Genomic DNA, 16127 nt, shown 5'->3' with positions numbered 1-16127 from the left:
CCTCCCTTCACTCGACTTCTCCGCCTGGAAAGAAGAATCTCCACTATGATCCATAGCCACAAGACAACTCAACTCCATAACGGACGGCCCCACTGAGGTACCTCAATCCCTCCCCGTCTTCTGGGTCTGGTTCCTAGACTTGACTAGACACAGCAAAGACCCCCTAACCCCCTCTATCTTTGCCATGTGAAAGTCGAACCCCTCGCGTCTAGTGGGGGTATCACTTTACGCGGTTACGAACAGCGGCAACGTGCAGTTTCTGCGAATATCGTACGGACATTTTGATGCTACCCCATGGGACCGAGCATTCGCCTCTGGTCATCTATCGATTTCTATTTTTTGCCTCTGAGTATTGCGAGCAAATGTACGGTGGAGCTGCGGGCAGCCAGTGTGGCGTACACTGATTCTGGAGTGAGGACTCAGGACTGGAAAAGAAAAGAAGAGGCTGCCAGGTAAACAGTAGCACTGCATTTGAGGCGTTATCCTGTCAATTCGAGCGGGATGCAATTGGCGCAGCTGATACGCTGGCAGAACCAAGCATCCTTGGTCAATCCAGCAACTCAGCGTGTCAGCTTCTGCTTGGGCGCAGTGAGCCAATGGTCCTGTGTAACGCGTCTGCCATCTGGAAAGGCAAGGCGCATCGCAATTGATAGCTACCGGTACTGTCTACTCCGTAACCAAGTCTCTCGCCTCTTCCCTTCCCTTCCCTTGTTTCCTCTGATGCGCTGTCAGTACGACCTTGGTTTTGTTTCATGCCGTGGAGCCACATAATGCATAACATGAGATGCAACGCCAATTTAGCTGGGGCTTCTCCCAGTAAACTTCCGGCGTTTTATTGACTCAACTCAATGGATGTCGTTTCAGAAACGAGGGGCCTTTGAAGATCTCCCCTTTCAAGGGACGATTTCTATTTGCGGCGTTGGGATAATCGCTACATAGGTACTCTAAGCTTTTTGACAAGTCATCCCAGCTGGCCTCAGGTCAAGATGCTACGCCGGAGAGAGTTTGGCTTCTTACAGCCACCCCCTGACGAGCGAGATGCGGATGCGGCTTTTGTACGACCTTGGTTTTGGAGCTGCCTTGTTTTTATTTATTTGAATTGGCTTTTCATGCCGTTCAATAAACTCCAGCTAGCAAAGGGACGTGCCTGGCGCTGCTTCAGCCTTGAGGCGTCGTGCTAACCAGTCGCCGCGAAGGATCATCTGTCGGCGGGAATGCCGCTCAGAGTTTAATCGTAACGCCCAGGCAAGAGGCTATCAATTGTCGCGATTGACATCTCCGAGCCAATCGATGTATTTCGTCCCCTTGCTCGTATCGTGGTGTCTGCCAAGTTTGTATTTGCTTTTGCGTCAGCCAGGCTTGCTAGGACTTTTCAGCCGTGCTGCCTTGACCCCAGGAGCCTCAACTGACGACGATTGGTTTGTGGTGGTGGCTTCCAGGACTATCAGAGTGGTTCTTCCCAGCTCCCGTATGGTGTGAGTTCCAGAGCGCCGCGACTCTCAGCATGCCACGGGTGGCCGGAATTTCTCCCCTGTGAGTGTGGCGTGAACTGGAGGCGGCGGCGATTGCCATTGCCGGCAAAGTCGCGACACAGTCTCATGTCGCGCGTGTCCCAATGTGGTCATGGTGATGCTTCTTCTGGCACGTCTAATATGACGGCGTGAGGCAATTGGGATCATGTAAAGTCGTAGACCATCAGGCTCTCGCGGCCGTCTCGCGCCTCTTTGAGGACGATGACCATCTCATCATCGAATCCAACCCAGTTCCTCCGGTCTTCCCACTCAGCCCTTGGTGCCGATGTAGGGCTGCCTGCGTCATCGGCTGGCTGCCTGGTCGTAGGTCGTACCTCGATGCTGCTGCCTCCGCCGCGGCCCTCCAGCTCCCATACGCGGATTTCGTCTCCTCGCGTGCTAATGCTCACGGCCTTACCCCGCGGTGTGATCTCCGCATCTGAGATGCCTGATGTGTGGCCCCAGAGGCGGATACCGAGGGACAGTGATAGGAATGTCGCAGTCGACGTGCACAGGTATAGGACGAGAGTGTTGTCGGGCAGTGTGGCGAGAAGATACGGGTGGCTGTAGCAAAGAGTCGTAAGTCCTGAGCGTGACTCATTGGTGAGGGGAGAGTCAGCGCCGCCGGTGGCTGTAATGGGGAGCGTCGATGCGAGGCGGGAGGATATTGTGTCGACGCCGGAGCCATCGGCTGATGGAGTTATCAGCAAGTCCTGTATTCCGATACACCAGCCTTCTCGGGCGGAGAAGGTGTAGGCGATGGAGGCGCTCACAGAGGACGACATGCGCCGTATCGATAGAGCGAGTGGTAAGTGGGTGGTGTGCGACTTGAGCGATGTGAGGAGATATGGAGGCGGCAAGATCGCGCTCGGTGGTTTCTCTGTCGCCTTCGATGGCGGTTCGTCGTTGACACTATTCGCAGTGTCGTTCAAAGCTTTGTCATCTGGGCGGTTGAACGTGTATAGCGATATTAAACCCGCTGTCGTCGCTGTTAGGACATAAGGATATCCACAAGCGACAGCGACAAGTCCTCCGTTACAACTTTCCTCGTGCCGATATCTCCGTAATAGTTCTTGTCGCTCAAGGTTCAACCGCCAAAGTCCGAAACCGCCATCTGCGAATCCCACCACGATATCCACGGCTGTTCCAGAACCGCTTTCGTCCACCGCAAGTGAAGTCGGCGCATTATCGTCGCTTTCGTTTTCCTCATGCAAGTTGAGCTGCGCAATCGGTCGCCGCGTTCGAAGATCCCATACGCGCAGTCCAGATTCCGAATCAGCCGTTATTGCAATGCCCTCCACGACCTTGACCAACGTCCTCTTCTGTCCTCCATTCTCATCTGGCGCATCCCGCACGCTGACCTCCTCCACGGCGCACTTCCCTCTGGCCCAGTTGTGACGTAGCTTATACTGTCTCTTCCAGTCGACACTCTCGATCTTATTGCTCTCCCTTAGAACCTCATCCTCTGGAGCTCTTCCTTTCCGTCCATCTGCCCACACAGCTCGTCGAGAAGAATACTGTAGCTTGGTTCCGCCAGCTCCGCCGAGTCTAAATCCAGGTATACGTAAAGCGCGCGGAAGAACAAAGCGCTCGTAGTAATGTTCGCGCCAGAGATGAGGATCCGACGCAAGGCGGTAAAGACGCTGTGAAGTGGGGGAGATATCCAGCAACTCTGACGATGACAGGAAGGATAATATTCGCAGTAGAACCTCGGAGGATATAGTGGTGAGAATATCGTGGGAAGGTGGGTTATATGCCGCATTTGCGAAACGTATACGTTTTGAAGGCCGAGGTTGAGATACTTCTTGTCGTTCGGAGGGTTCTTCGGTCGGAGGGAGCTTACGCTTCGGCATTTTGTGCGGATGTTGTGCGCTGAGCAGGACGAGCCTGCGATCAGCTATATAGAAACTAGAAAAGAAAGGAAATGGGGGTTTGTAGAGGTGTTGATGAAGCTCTAAGGTTGGTAGGATAAAGAAACAAAATGTCGGTGGCGATCAAAGGTCGGTGGTTGACCGGAGCTTGCTGATTGTGAGCTTACCCTGTACAGGTTGATATTCAAAGAGTTTCGGAGTTTCGGCACCAAATTGATTCACTCATCGATATCTGATTAGTAAATGGTTTATACGGTATTTCTTATGGTGATTTAAATACGCAGCTGAGGATCTTCGTGGTCCACAAATCGAAGCCATCGTGGAACATTCACTGCTCTGAAAAATGTCACTTCATATTCTGTACACCAATTTGCTTGTGGATTATCATACTGGCTTGGTTTCCTGATGCATCCATGCGTATCTACTTCATTCTCCAACGTATAGACGTAGGGTATTTCCATAATGCGTGTAAAGAGAGGAGTTCAACATCTCCCATGTAAACGAACCCAAACTCCAATGATGCTAGATCAATCATGCCCTCACAACCCCACCGCTGCAAAGATATCATCATACACCTTTCCAATCCAACCTTCCATGAGACCTCCCCTCGCGACGACTCCTAGGCCTCCAACTGCCCAAAGAGCAGCAAAGGCGACTGAAGCTCCGTGGAGAGCGACCCATCTCCTTCTCCTTTGCTTCCTGGCTCTCTTCTCCGCGGGTGCGGTACTTGTACCCCAGATGTATTTCGTCGTAGGCGATAGACCAAACCACTTGGCTTGACCCCAGATCATATGCCCGCAACCAGCAGCAAGAAGACCGACGTAAGAAACCCAAGAAGTGATAGGATGTCGAGCAAAAGCATGTGCGACGTAGGCGAGACCAATATTGGAACTGTCGCCCTCAACTTGCAGGGGCAGAACACGATTGACGAAGACATGGGCGGCGAAGAAGACGGAAAAAGCGTAACCGGATATCGAGATGTAGCTCAGTGGTGGCCATGGCGAAGAAGCTCTCCTTTGATTCTCGAGTTCCGTCCTTGAACGATGAAGAGCGTACATCCCAGGGGTCGCAGCACCGTAACGCTTCATGTTCTGAGACCGCCGCAATAGTCGAAGAGCAATTCCTGATCCAATATGGGCGATAACAGGGAGAGCGACGAGAATTGGTTCCGTAAGGGAGGTCTGGTAGATTTCACGAGTCATGAGGAGGTACGTCTCGGAGCCAGGGACAGAGCGAGTAACAGCGGGGATGAGGGATACGTTGGCGAGATGGAGGGAGGTGAATAGACCCATTGCGTAGCTCGAGAACTTCTGGATTCGCATGACTGATGAAGTGTGAGTCTACTGTGCCGTCCAAACACGTGGACGCATTGGGTACTCACGATAGAAGATTGGGCCTGGACCTGTAGCTCCATTTGTGAGGTTTGTACTTGCGCTCAGCCCGGGAGCGCCGGCCGAAGGCACCTTGATAGATGCCGAGCTCCTCTCTATATCATCGGCATCAACCATCTCATAACCATCATCGCTTCCCCTCAGCGGTGGCCCGAGGTCCTGGCGGTCAATAGAGGGATCTGCTGGCGGAGAATCGATCGGGGAAGGGTCAAGCTGCTGTAGAGACAAGAAGCTTGCCTGTGAGGCTCGACGATCTGGGGATTGGTCGAAATCCATAATGATACCACGCCCAGCGCGTTTAAAATCTATACGACTACAAAAACAAAGGACAAAGAAACAATATCTGGCAGGGGACAGAAAACAAGAGATGACGGCGCGGGCTCGTGACAGGGAAGGGACTGGAAGTTTTTCCAGTTGGGATTAGCGCCTCAACGTGCTGGATTAACGGGGGAAGCCTTCAAGACTCTGGGGCAGGTGGTTCTGGAAGCCCCTTGTCGAAGACCCCCTGGGAAAATGACGTTGAGGTTCTGGGAGCCCGGTCAGCGAGACCTGCTACGTTTTGATTGGTGGCGGGTCGAGATTCTAACCTCTAGCCGAACTGAGTTAGTGCCCGCACTCTTATCTGGATCGTGGTCACTGCTCAAACTTCCTTCATCAAACATCAGCAGCATACAACAGTCACGGCGCTTTCACAAACACCACACTATCAGAGGTCATCTTCATAACTATACTAACAAGAACACAAAAACGAAATGCCTCCAGTAAGATCAGAATACTCTGGTGCTCATTCCTTGACTAACGCGTGACCAGCGACACCTAACTCTTCCCTCGGCGCAGACTGCTTCGGCACGTGAAGCTCAAAAGTCCTTCTACTGCCAGCTCTGCTCAAAAGGCTACTCACGCATGAATGACTATGAAGCCCATCTCAGCAGCTATGATCACAGTCACAAACAGCGCCTCAAAGACATGAAGGCCATGGTTCGTGACCCCACCGCGGGCTCTCGTGCGCGTAAGGCCGAGGCCAAAGCCGACGGTCTCATCAGCATCAAGCTCCCTGGCCAAGAGACTGCCACTGGTGGAGGAGGTTTCAAGAAAGGCGGCTTCAAGAAGAGTGGCTTTAAGAGTGCTTTCACCAAAGTTGAGAGCGGCGGACCAGCAGCAACGACGACTGAGAAACCCAAGCCGCCTAGTACACTCGATTCAACACCAGTCAATCTTGGTCTCCAGAAGAACTTGTCACCGGAAAGCGACACTGAAGACGAGGGCTATGAAGTCTATGACCCTCGGTTTCCCACCGACTGAGCTGCATCGGACTCATCCCAAGTTACAAACATCAAACCAAAATTCTATTTGCGAGTATCTACCCGGGTCCTATCTATCATTCTATTCTACATGGGCGGCCACTGTACACCTCCGATCTGCGATATATCCTGTTCCAACAATCCCAGCAAATTTCGACTTCCAGACATCCAGTCCGCCATTTGGTTGACTTGGGCGTTCTCACCAAACTCTGCATTTGGATCACCTGCATTGCCCATGGTCGAGTCCATAACAGGCATGAGTCCGAGCTGGCTCAAATACACGTCAAACTCGTCATTGATTGGCACCATGGCCTGATCTTCCACTTGTTGAGACTTGGCTTCGACATACAGAGCCGCGACATTGCTCATGATACTGCATAGCCGCGACAGTTTTTGCATGGTCTCGGACGCATCACTGGTCTCTTCAATGGACGCGCTGAACTGCTTCAACAGTTGGAGATCATCTTGAGATGATGTCTCGATGACATATCCGAACAGAACAAAGAAGGGGGCAAATGGAGTCAGCACCAGGTTCCTAAAACCTTGTTAGACCTACTGAAAATCCGAGGAAATGCAAAGATGAACCTACCAATGGACATATATGGCTCTCGCGTGGGGGTCTTTCCGCACCAAATCCATGCATGCGAAATGTGCGTGACAAGCCTTTCGTGCAGTGTCTATACAGTCTTGACAGAACCTTGTGTGCGACCCTTCAGGAGCTGGAACTGCTCTGTAAATGAGAGTCATGGTTGATAGCAGCTGCACTTCGTCGCCCTTCAGGTGGACATCGACGAGAGGGGAAGCACCGATTTTCTCAAGCGATGAGATAGCCATTTCTCGGCTCTGAAACGACTCCGCCTCGACACGACGGCACTCAGCTGCCAGCAGACGGGCTCGTTCGGCGAGGACAGCTGGTGGTTGGCTTAATGCTGCCGGACAAAACCTGACTTCGTTAACCACGAGGACTCGGGAACATGGATGCAAATGATGATACTTACAGTTGCTCATATACCTGACCCTGCAACGTTGCAGCGTTAAGCCACGTACCTGCAACAGCTTTGGTTTCAAGACTCAAGATACCATCGAAGCCAAAAGTACGTGGAATTGTGATTTCCCAATCCTGGATGGCAGGGGCACGGCCAAGTCGAAGTGCTAGTGCTTTGTCCGTGGTATACGTGTACCAGAAAAGGATCGCCTTGATGTCAGCTTCCTCGGGGTTGCGCGTTGAGAGATCCCTGCGATGAAAACCAGCAGTCTGGCAAATTTGGGCGGCGGCACAGTTGAGATGCCAAGCCACGGAGGGTCTGCAGACGTCGATGGTGTATAATGTCTATGCCTTTGTTAGTGCTCAGCACTTATTACACCAAACCAACTTGTGCTTACACCCATGAGGAGAGCCTGGACTGTCTCTATCTTGGTCGACATGAAGAGAGACATGTTTGCCAGCGCTGTTTCCAGGTTGACGCGACTTGTGTAAAGGTGTGATGCAAACTCATCCTTCAGAGGTTTGTTGTCAACGGTCAAGTGGTGCTGTTCAAGAAACAAGTAATAGAGACCAACGTTGACGATGATGAAGGTGGAGTCACTAAAGTCGTCTGTGGGAAAGTAGACCATCCGACAAAGGTTGGAGAAGTCATTTATTCCAATGAAGTAGCAGACAAACGTGAAGAGACCTGGCGGAGAAGCTGGACAAAAGTCAGCGAATGGTTGCACAGTTGATGTGGCCACTGCTACCTCTAACTCTCTTGAGCAAGCTCACGACAATATCCATGGGAGGCATTGGCAGTTGACCCAGCCCTCCCTTTGGGATGGGCTGCTGGAGTGGAAAACGAGGACCATGGCTGATGGACTGGCGGCTCTGAAGCTCGGCCAATTGTCTCAAGTTTGCGAGAGCTTCCCACATCTTAGGACTGACATCGTTTAACGAGGTGCGCTCGACGGCATGCTCAAGAAGGTCGCTAGCAAAGGTGGTTTGCTGGGCAATGACCGAATCACCACCCAGAACAGACTCATCATCGGAACTGTCAAAAGCCGCTGTAGATGCAGAGGCTGGATCGAGACCCGGGAAGGCTGCAGGGGTGACAGGAAAATGAATGTTACTTCCTGGAGTGGAGACGGGACGTTGGGAGAGATCCCGGAGGAGGCTTTCTATATTGCCCAAGCGGACCTCAATCTGGTCGATCTTTCGTTCACTACGAGGCACGCATGCCAGCGGTTAGTGGATGAACTGCCTTATCTGGTTGGCGAACGGCTATCGGCGAAGCTGCATGGAGGGGACAAAGCGGCACCAAGTGCAGATACAGCGTCTGGGGTAGAAGATGATATGGGGTTACGAACTATTGGGACGAGATGAGAACTCGCTGCCGGGGCTCTTTTGGTCTCTGGCCAATGCCTGTGGATGTACAGGAGCGCTTGGCCGTACGACAGTTGGAGCATGGCCAATCTTTATCGCATCGGATCTATAACGTGCAGGTGTTATTAATACCATCTATGTTGGACAGCCATTGTTTGCAGAAACGTCCTGACTATGGTGTGTTTCTGAAGGCATTCATGGGTGATGCTCACCTTTCTCGTACGACACTGATCACACTGTGTTCACAAGAGTTCTTGTCAGTCCTGACATGCAAAAGGATTGTTACATAACACAAAATATGGTCGATGGGTGAAACTCGCAGCGGGCCGATGCAGCTAACAAGGCTATACTGGCATGGCACACCATTTTCGCGATTGATCGCTTTGGGGTTGCCGTTAACCGATGCGATACGATACGCAGACAGTCAGGCCGGGGGAGTCCATATTCTGAATAATGCCAACGCTGGAATTGGCTAAATCGGAAATCTGGTACTTACCGCTCTCCGAGCAGAGTCATCGGAAGCCGCGGGTCCGTTATTTGCGTTCCCAGGCTCCATATTGAATCGAGTTTCTGATAATAGAGATAGATATGCGATGCGGCAACCTTCTTTTGGGTATTCACTTGCAGCCAAGGAATTGAGGCTGCAGCAGTAAGCTCAAGATCAACAAAGTGATAAGTTTTTTTGCTCTGGTAATCGGTGAAAGCGATTAGGCTCTCAGATAAGATGACGACGTGCGTATTCCGGTAAGTATCGCGGATGTGAAGGGTGAAGGAGAGTGGAAGCGGGAGCCGCGGGGACCGATTGACGGCAGTTGAGGGCGCCGGGCTGTGGCTTTGGCGTGCAAAGATTAAGGTAGAGTAGTATGTGGCGCGCGCATCCCGGATCTGGTCAGCATTGAGTGTGGCTTTCGCTTTGACAAGACATTGACATTGTTGGGGGTAACAGTTGGAGAAACAGGGAGTAGAATTGACTAACTAAGGACATGGTAGCATTGATGCTCTTTTTTAGTTTAAACCAATTGTCACTGAGTTTGTTTCATGTAGGACTGAGGTTACAGTATATACTCTGTAACTTATGTAGGACTGTAGGCCCTTAAACGAGGAATACGAAATCTAGGAAAAGGACTCTCGGGCTGTCAAGATTAAGCAGGCGGCTCAATAATTACCCCGGGTAATGAGCCATTCTGGGACACCTTCCAAAACTAGGTCTTACATGTCAAGCCCCGTCGATCTTGGTGGCTGTATAAGCTAATTGGTCAGTTCGTAATCACCCCGGGGTTTGCGGGTTGCGTCTAGACGTCAACGCCAAGAGCAAGCATCATTGTTTAAAACGACCTTTATCTGCAGTTTATTTTGACTTCATCAAACTGCACCTCTAAAGTCAGTATGGCTGTAACTAAAGAAAAAGACACGCCGACTGGCGGTTCACAGTCAGGTTCTGCTGTATCGAATAATCAGGACATGGCGGTTACTATTGAACACAACGGAGATGAAAAGGGTGACACAAAGGAAGAAAAGAAGGATACCAGCTTCAAGTACTACCTGGTAAGTGTCACAGTCGCGATAATTGTGAGCCTCTACTAACAATATTCGCAGCGTGTCTTTACTTACAACGATCGCTTAGGATGGATCCTCAACAGCATCGCATTCGTGGCCATGATCGCCGCTGGAACGATACTACCCCTAATGGACCTTGTTTTTGGAAAGTTCATCAACGTTTTCACTGACTTTGCGACTGGAGTGTTGTCGCCTGCTGGGTATCGAAGCGAAGTCAGCAAGTACAGGTATGTTTGCTAGCCGCTGTTTGCCGTCAGACACTGATCATTCACAGCTTGTACTTTATCTATCTCTTTATCGCAAAGTTTGCTTTGACATATCTTTGGACGGTAAGTCACTTACACGCAATATGCCCATATGGAGATGGTGCTAAGGGTGTAGATTCTCGTCTCTATTGCTGCTATCAACACCACAAAAGCACTGCGCGTCGACTTCGTACGAAGCACCCTTCGTCAAGAAGTCGCCTTCTTCGACTCTCCATCATCGTCAATCCCAGGACAAATCACAACAAATGGAAATCTAATCAACCAGGGAATATCTGAAAAGTTTGGCATCACCATTGCCGCTCTATCAACTTTTGTCTCAGCCTTTGTCGTCGCCTTTGCCGTGCAATGGAAATTGACCCTCATTGTCCTTGCCATCATTCCCGTCAACCTCGTTGTAACGATTATTTGTGTTGCTATCGATACTGGATATGAATATGCCATGTTTGATGTCTACTCGCGATCGAGTTCCTTGGCGGAAGAGGCTTTCTCGACTATTCGAACTGCCCATGCTTTCTGGGCCTTCCCTAAGCTGTCAAAGAGGTTCACGAATACGCTTGAGGAGGCGAGGAGGATTGGACACAAGAAGTCTTGGGTGTACATGGTTCTATTCCCAACCGAGTTCTTTTGTATCTTTGCTGGTTATGGATTGGCCTTTTGGCAAGGTATGAGGATGTACTCTGAGGGTGAGATCACTCAGCCTGGTACAGTTGTTACGTGAGTCTTCTGTCTCTACTCATATTCCGACGGTTTGACTAACTTGATGCCTCTAGTGTCATCTTTGCAGTCCTTGTTGCTGCTACAGCTCTCACTCAAATTGCACCCCAGACAATCGCCATCTCCAAAGCCACTGCAGCTGCACAAGAGATGTTTGAGATGATCGATCGCAAGTCTCAGATTGACGCTTTGTCACAGGAAGGAGACACAATCTCTGATTTCAAGGGCGATATCCAGTTCCGTGGCGTTCGCTTTGCGTATCCATCACGAGCTAATGTTGAAATTCTTCATTCACTCAACCTCGACATTCCGGCCGATCAAACGACTGCTTTAGTCGGTGCTAGTGGATCAGGAAAGAGTACTATCTTTGGACTTTTGGAGCGGTGGTATATGCCGAGTGCTGGTTCTATCACCCTAGATGGCCGTCCTGTTGAGAGCTTGAACTTGCAATGGCTAAGAACAAACATCAGAATGGTTCAGCAGGTATGTCCCACTATTCATGGTCACTGCAAACCGAACTGGCGCTGACTTTCTGCCAGGAACCTACTTTATTCAGTGGCACTATCTATCAAAACGTTGTCGACGGCTTGACCGGTACTTCGATGGTGGACCTTTCAGAAGAAGAAAAGAAACGCATGGTTGTTGATGCTTGCAAGTCGGCTTATGCCCATGACTTTATCGAGACATTGCCAAATGTAAGTCTCTCCTTTCCCTGTATGATACTTTGACTAACCCCTTGTCAGGGCTACGATACTTGGATCGGCGAGCGAGGTGCTTCTCTGTCTGGTGGACAAAAGCAGCGAGTAGTCATTGCTCGCAGCATCATCGCCAACCCCAAAGTCCTCATGCTCGACGAAGCTACCAGCGCTCTCGACCCCAACGCCGAAAAGATCGTGCAGCAAGCTCTAAACAACGTCGCCAAGGGTCGAACCATGATCGTCATCGCTCACAGACTGTCTACGATTCGAGATGCTGATAACATCATTGTTATGGCCAAGGGCGAAACTATCGAGCAAGGTTCTCACGATTCTCTGATTGAGAGAGGCGGTACATACTCGCGTCTCGTTCGCCTGCAGGATCTTGGAAAGGGAAGTGCTTCAACAGATGACGAAGATAGTGAGACGGATAAGGAAGAGCCAGTTGCTGGTCTTGATCCTGTTCTGTCTCGTGCTTCTCAGCATGCTACGGCCGATATCTCGCAGGACGATGGAATCAACTATGGGCTTCTGAAGGGCCTTTGGCTTGTCATCAAGGAGCAGAGGTCCTTGTGGTTCTCTGGGTTCATTCTTATCATCATCTCGTTATTGGGAGGTAAGTCTCATCACAAGCGACTGTAGAAAAGGGGTAAACTTACAAGAACTAGGCGGTACTTACCCAGCATTGGCGATTCTCTTTTCCAAAACAATGAAGGCTTTCGAGACTATCGACGTCAGCGAGGCCAACTTCTTCTCACTTATGTTCTTCGTCGTTGCCCTCGCAAACTTTGTCATCTATGCTGTCGCTGGCTGGGTTTGCAACGAGATCGGCCAGGTAAGTCTATCCTTGATCTGTGCCATAAGATGATTGTGACTAACACTTTTCAGCATGTTATGACTGTATATCGCGGCGAGCTGTTCGACAACACCCTTCGACAAGACATGGTCTTCTTCGACGATCCCAACCGCGGAACTGGTGCCCTCGTCTCTCGACTAGCTGCCGAGCCTACCAGTCTTCAGGAACTTCTATCTATGAACCTATCACTCATCATGATCAACATCGTCACTGTTCTATCAAGTTCCATTCTCGCCATAGCCTACGGCTGGAAGCTCGGTCTTGTTCTGACACTTTGTGCTCTACCCGTTCTCGTTGGCTCAGGATATGTCCGAATCCGTCTTGAGTATAAGTTCGACGATGATACTGCTGGACGGTTTGCGAAGAGTAGCAGCTTAGCTTCTGAAGCTGTGCTGGGAATCAGGACTGTGTCTTCACTGGCCTTGGAACGCGCTGTCATTGAGAGATACAGCAGTGCCCTTGAAGGACTTGCTAAGGAGGCAATTGCTGGTTTGGGGTGGAAGATGTTGTTCTACTCGTTCAGTCAGTCGGCGTCATTCCTTGCCATGGCGCTGGGTTTCTGGTTAGTTCATTCTCATCCGCGAAGCACAGAGGAAATTCTAACAAGTATAGGTATGGCGGTCGTCTTGTCTCGTTTGGCGAGTATACTACAGATCAGTTCTACGTCATCTTCATCGCCGTCGTCTTCTCCGGAGAAACATCAGCCATGCTCTTCCAATACACCACGAGCATCACCAAAGCGCGAACTGCCATCAACTACATCTTTCAGCAGCGTCGTCAAAAGGCCCTTCACGACAATGCAGACAACGGACCAGGGGCTTTGGGAAGTGAGAAGTCGTCCGAGAAGGGTATTGATGTGTCTTGTGAGGAAATCACCTTTGCTTACCCCCGGCGACCCAAGTTGCAGGTCCTCAAGGGCGTCGATATCAGCATTGAATCAGGAAAGATGGTTGCACTGGTTGGTGCATCAGGTTGTGGCAAATCGACCATGATAGCGCTTCTCGAGCGTTTCTATGATCCGACTTCGGGTATGTTACTTGCGGACGGACAGGACATCAAGACGAAGGACAGACGATTACACAGAAGGGACATTGCTCTTGTTCAGCAAGAGCCAGTCTTATATCAGGGTTCCATAAGGGACAACATCTCCCTCGGTATCGAGGAAGGCGTTCCCTCTGACGACGAAATCATTGAGGCTTGCAAACAAGCCAACGTCTACGAGTTCGTTTCCTCTCTTCCCGAAGGTCTCACTACACCCTGCGGAAACCAAGGTCTCTCACTCTCAGGAGGCCAACGCCAACGTATTGCCATCGCTCGAGCTCTCATCCGCAAGCCACGTCTTCTTCTTCTTGATGAAGCCACGAGTGCCCTCGACACCGAGAGTGAGAAGGTCGTCAAGGAAGCATTGGATCGAGCTGCTGAGGGAAGGACAACAGTTGCTGTAGCTCATCGACTGAGCACAATCCGAGACGCGGATGTTATCTGCGTCTTTGCAGGTGGAAAGATTGTTGAGAGGGGACGACACGAGGAGCTTGTTGCGAAAAGGGGGCTTTATTATGAGATGGTGCTGGGTCAGTCTCTGGATAGGGAGGTATAAGCATTAGAAGGAACCGGCGTTCAGGGGAGTTGCCCTTAGGATATCAGGGCCAAACGGGACTTGGATCTTGTGATGTTTCTGGTTTGGGATTCTCTACTCATCTGCTCATGGTTGAGTCCAGGATCAGGACAACCAATCTTTCTCCTCTTTGTACATTTATCATCACTACTTTTGTAATATAGAGCGGGCGCAAGAGCCGTACGCAAATAGACTTCCAATTTTCACACATCAGCAGTTGAAACTGACATTTAAGCCTGGTCCTGTCAGTGAGACTCTTCTTTTTCACCTTGTATCTTAAGACAACTGGAACAACAACTTCGAGGTCAAACAGATACAGCATCATTACAAGAACGACGTCACTTGTCCTTGTCACGTTTGCAAAGTTGAAGACGAGGTAATGGGATCAAAACGTAGCCTGAACAATGTCTACAGCTCGTTCTATTCTGATCTGGAAAACATATCGTCGTATCTACTTTTATCTAGAACCCATCATAATAGCTCAACATGCACTTTTCCTAACCACGTAATACGCACGCATCGCTTAAGCCAAGACCTTAACATCTCCCTCCTTGAGCTTGCCAGCCTCGACGAGTCTCTTGGTCTCGCCAGCCCAGACAGCCTTGATCTCATCAGCGACCTTGAGACCGTTGAGCTTACCAGCAAGAGCAGCAATCTCATCGGGGTCAATCTTGCCCTGGATGGTCTCAACATCGCCGAGAACGGAGTCGATGTCAGCGGGCGTGGGCTCGCCGGCAGCGAAGTAGTTGGCGTCCTTGACGGAGCCCTTGAGGACACGCTTGTTCTTCTTGACAGCGTTCTTGGCAGCCTCCTTTGCCTTCTTGGAGGACTCACGGTCAGCCTTGGCAGCAGCCTCGGCCTCCTGGCGAGCCTTCTCCTCGGCGAGCTTAGCGGCCTCAGCATCCTCCTTAGCCTTCTTCTCAGCAGCCTCACGCTCGAAACGCTTCTTGTTCTTGGCGGCGTTGGCCTCCTGTCGGAATCGCTTGATACGCTCATCACCGGCGGAAGCGTCGTCCAGCAGCTTGCGGAGACGTGCGTTGTCGTCAGCCTTCTTCTTCTTGCGAGCGTTGGTGTTCTTGCGCTCCTGGTGTCGCTTCTGGTCACGGTTCTCGTTGTCATCGGGAACATCCTCGTCGAGGTACTCGAAAGTTCTCCAGCTGTCGAAGTTGTACCAGAAGTTGTAGAATTCCTCGACCTGCTCCTTGGTGGCGTCGGCGCTGCCGAATGAGGGGACGGGGTGCGTCTTGGAGAAGCGAGCCTCAGACTTGAAGACCTTGCTCCATGCCTTATAGTAGTCGGTCTTCTGGAGTTGCTTCTTGGTAGGGGGCTCGACGTCGGCCTCCTCATCGACGGAGTCGAACTGGCGGCGCTTGATGGGGTCAAGGAGGACGTCGGTGGCCTTCTGGATACACTTGAAGAACTGATCGTCCTCGGTACGGCCCTGAGCGGCCTTCTTATCGGGGTGGTGCTTGAGGACCTTCTTGCGGTGAGCCTTCTTGATCTGGTCCTCAGTAGCCTTCCATCGGTACTTGGAGAGACCGAGAATCTTGTAGTGGTCCTGGGTCTAGATTACGCTTGTTAGTATGGAATATTGTCTCGAATCATTGTAAATACACACCTTCCAGTCCTTGGCCTCACGCTGGAGCATCATAGGGTCCTCAGGCTCGCTCTCATCGCTGACGTCGCCATCCTCGACGTTCTTGGTGCTCTCCTGAGCCTGGATACGGTCATCCTCAGAGAAAGTGCGCTTGTGGCGGGCACGGCGAGCGTGGGCGAGGAAGTGAGGTCCAACGGGCTCGATGGTTCGCTGAGTAGCCTCAGTGAGCTTGCCGATGGCCTTGAAGTCCTTTTCGGCAGCCCAGCCGCTCGGAAGGGCGGGAAGGGGGATGGTCACAGTAGCCACGGAAGCCATTATGTGATGTGTGGATTGGTGGTGATGGAGAGAGGGAGAAAAAATCCCGACGTTTTTTTTGGCTGTAATAATTTTTTTCAATGGC

At 51.0% G+C, this 16127-nt stretch overlaps 6 protein-coding genes across 6 annotated transcripts; 2 read left to right on the top strand and 4 right to left on the bottom strand.

Moving 5' to 3' along the window:
- Positions 1-1675: 1675 nt before the first annotated feature.
- FPRO_09064 (uncharacterized protein) lies at positions 1676-3364 on the bottom strand (the record flags this gene model as incomplete). Its single annotated transcript, XM_031224439.1, has 1 exon — positions 1676-3364. The coding sequence occupies one exon, from the start codon at positions 3362-3364 to the stop codon at positions 1676-1678; it is 1689 nt and encodes a 562-aa protein (XP_031089698.1).
- A 557-nt stretch (positions 3365-3921) lies between these two features.
- FPRO_09065 (uncharacterized protein) lies at positions 3922-5049 on the bottom strand (the record flags this gene model as incomplete). The annotated part of the gene is made up of 2 exons (XM_031224438.1): positions 3922-4706; positions 4764-5049. The coding sequence occupies 2 exons, from the start codon at positions 5047-5049 to the stop codon at positions 3922-3924; spliced, it is 1071 nt and encodes a 356-aa protein (XP_031089697.1).
- A 476-nt stretch (positions 5050-5525) lies between these two features.
- On the top strand, positions 5526-6075 carry FPRO_09066 (uncharacterized protein; the record flags this gene model as incomplete). Its single annotated transcript, XM_031224437.1, has 2 exons — positions 5526-5534; positions 5584-6075. 2 exons carry the CDS (start codon positions 5526-5528, stop codon positions 6073-6075), a joined length of 501 nt encoding a protein of 166 aa, XP_031089696.1.
- Positions 6076-6161: 86 nt separating this feature from the next.
- Positions 6162-8983, bottom strand: FPRO_09067 (uncharacterized protein; the record flags this gene model as incomplete). The annotated part of the gene is made up of 8 exons (XM_031224435.1): positions 6162-6609; positions 6664-7017; positions 7073-7404; positions 7458-7759; positions 7809-8266; positions 8412-8533; positions 8640-8663; positions 8924-8983. The coding sequence occupies 8 exons, from the start codon at positions 8981-8983 to the stop codon at positions 6162-6164; spliced, it is 2100 nt and encodes a 699-aa protein (XP_031089695.1).
- Positions 8984-9813: 830 nt separating this feature from the next.
- On the top strand, positions 9814-14112 carry FPRO_09068 (uncharacterized protein; the record flags this gene model as incomplete). The annotated part of the gene is made up of 10 exons (XM_031224434.1): positions 9814-9972; positions 10024-10211; positions 10259-10313; positions 10366-10964; positions 11021-11447; positions 11504-11659; positions 11708-12275; positions 12328-12494; positions 12548-13077; positions 13128-14112. 10 exons carry the CDS (start codon positions 9814-9816, stop codon positions 14110-14112), a joined length of 3834 nt encoding a protein of 1277 aa, XP_031089694.1.
- Positions 14113-14653: 541 nt separating this feature from the next.
- On the bottom strand, positions 14654-16042 carry FPRO_09069 (putative zuotin; the record flags this gene model as incomplete). The annotated part of the gene is made up of 2 exons (XM_031224433.1): positions 14654-15694; positions 15749-16042. 2 exons carry the CDS (start codon positions 16040-16042, stop codon positions 14654-14656), a joined length of 1335 nt encoding a protein of 444 aa, XP_031089693.1.
- Positions 16043-16127: the final 85 nt, after the last annotated feature.

Source organism: Fusarium proliferatum, assembly GCF_900067095.1.
Source record: "Fusarium proliferatum ET1 genome assembly, contig: FPRO_scaffold016, whole genome shotgun sequence".
NCBI classification, from domain to species: domain Eukaryota; kingdom Fungi; phylum Ascomycota; class Sordariomycetes; order Hypocreales; family Nectriaceae; genus Fusarium; species Fusarium proliferatum.
This window is presented reverse-complemented; position numbering and strand designations above follow the sequence as displayed.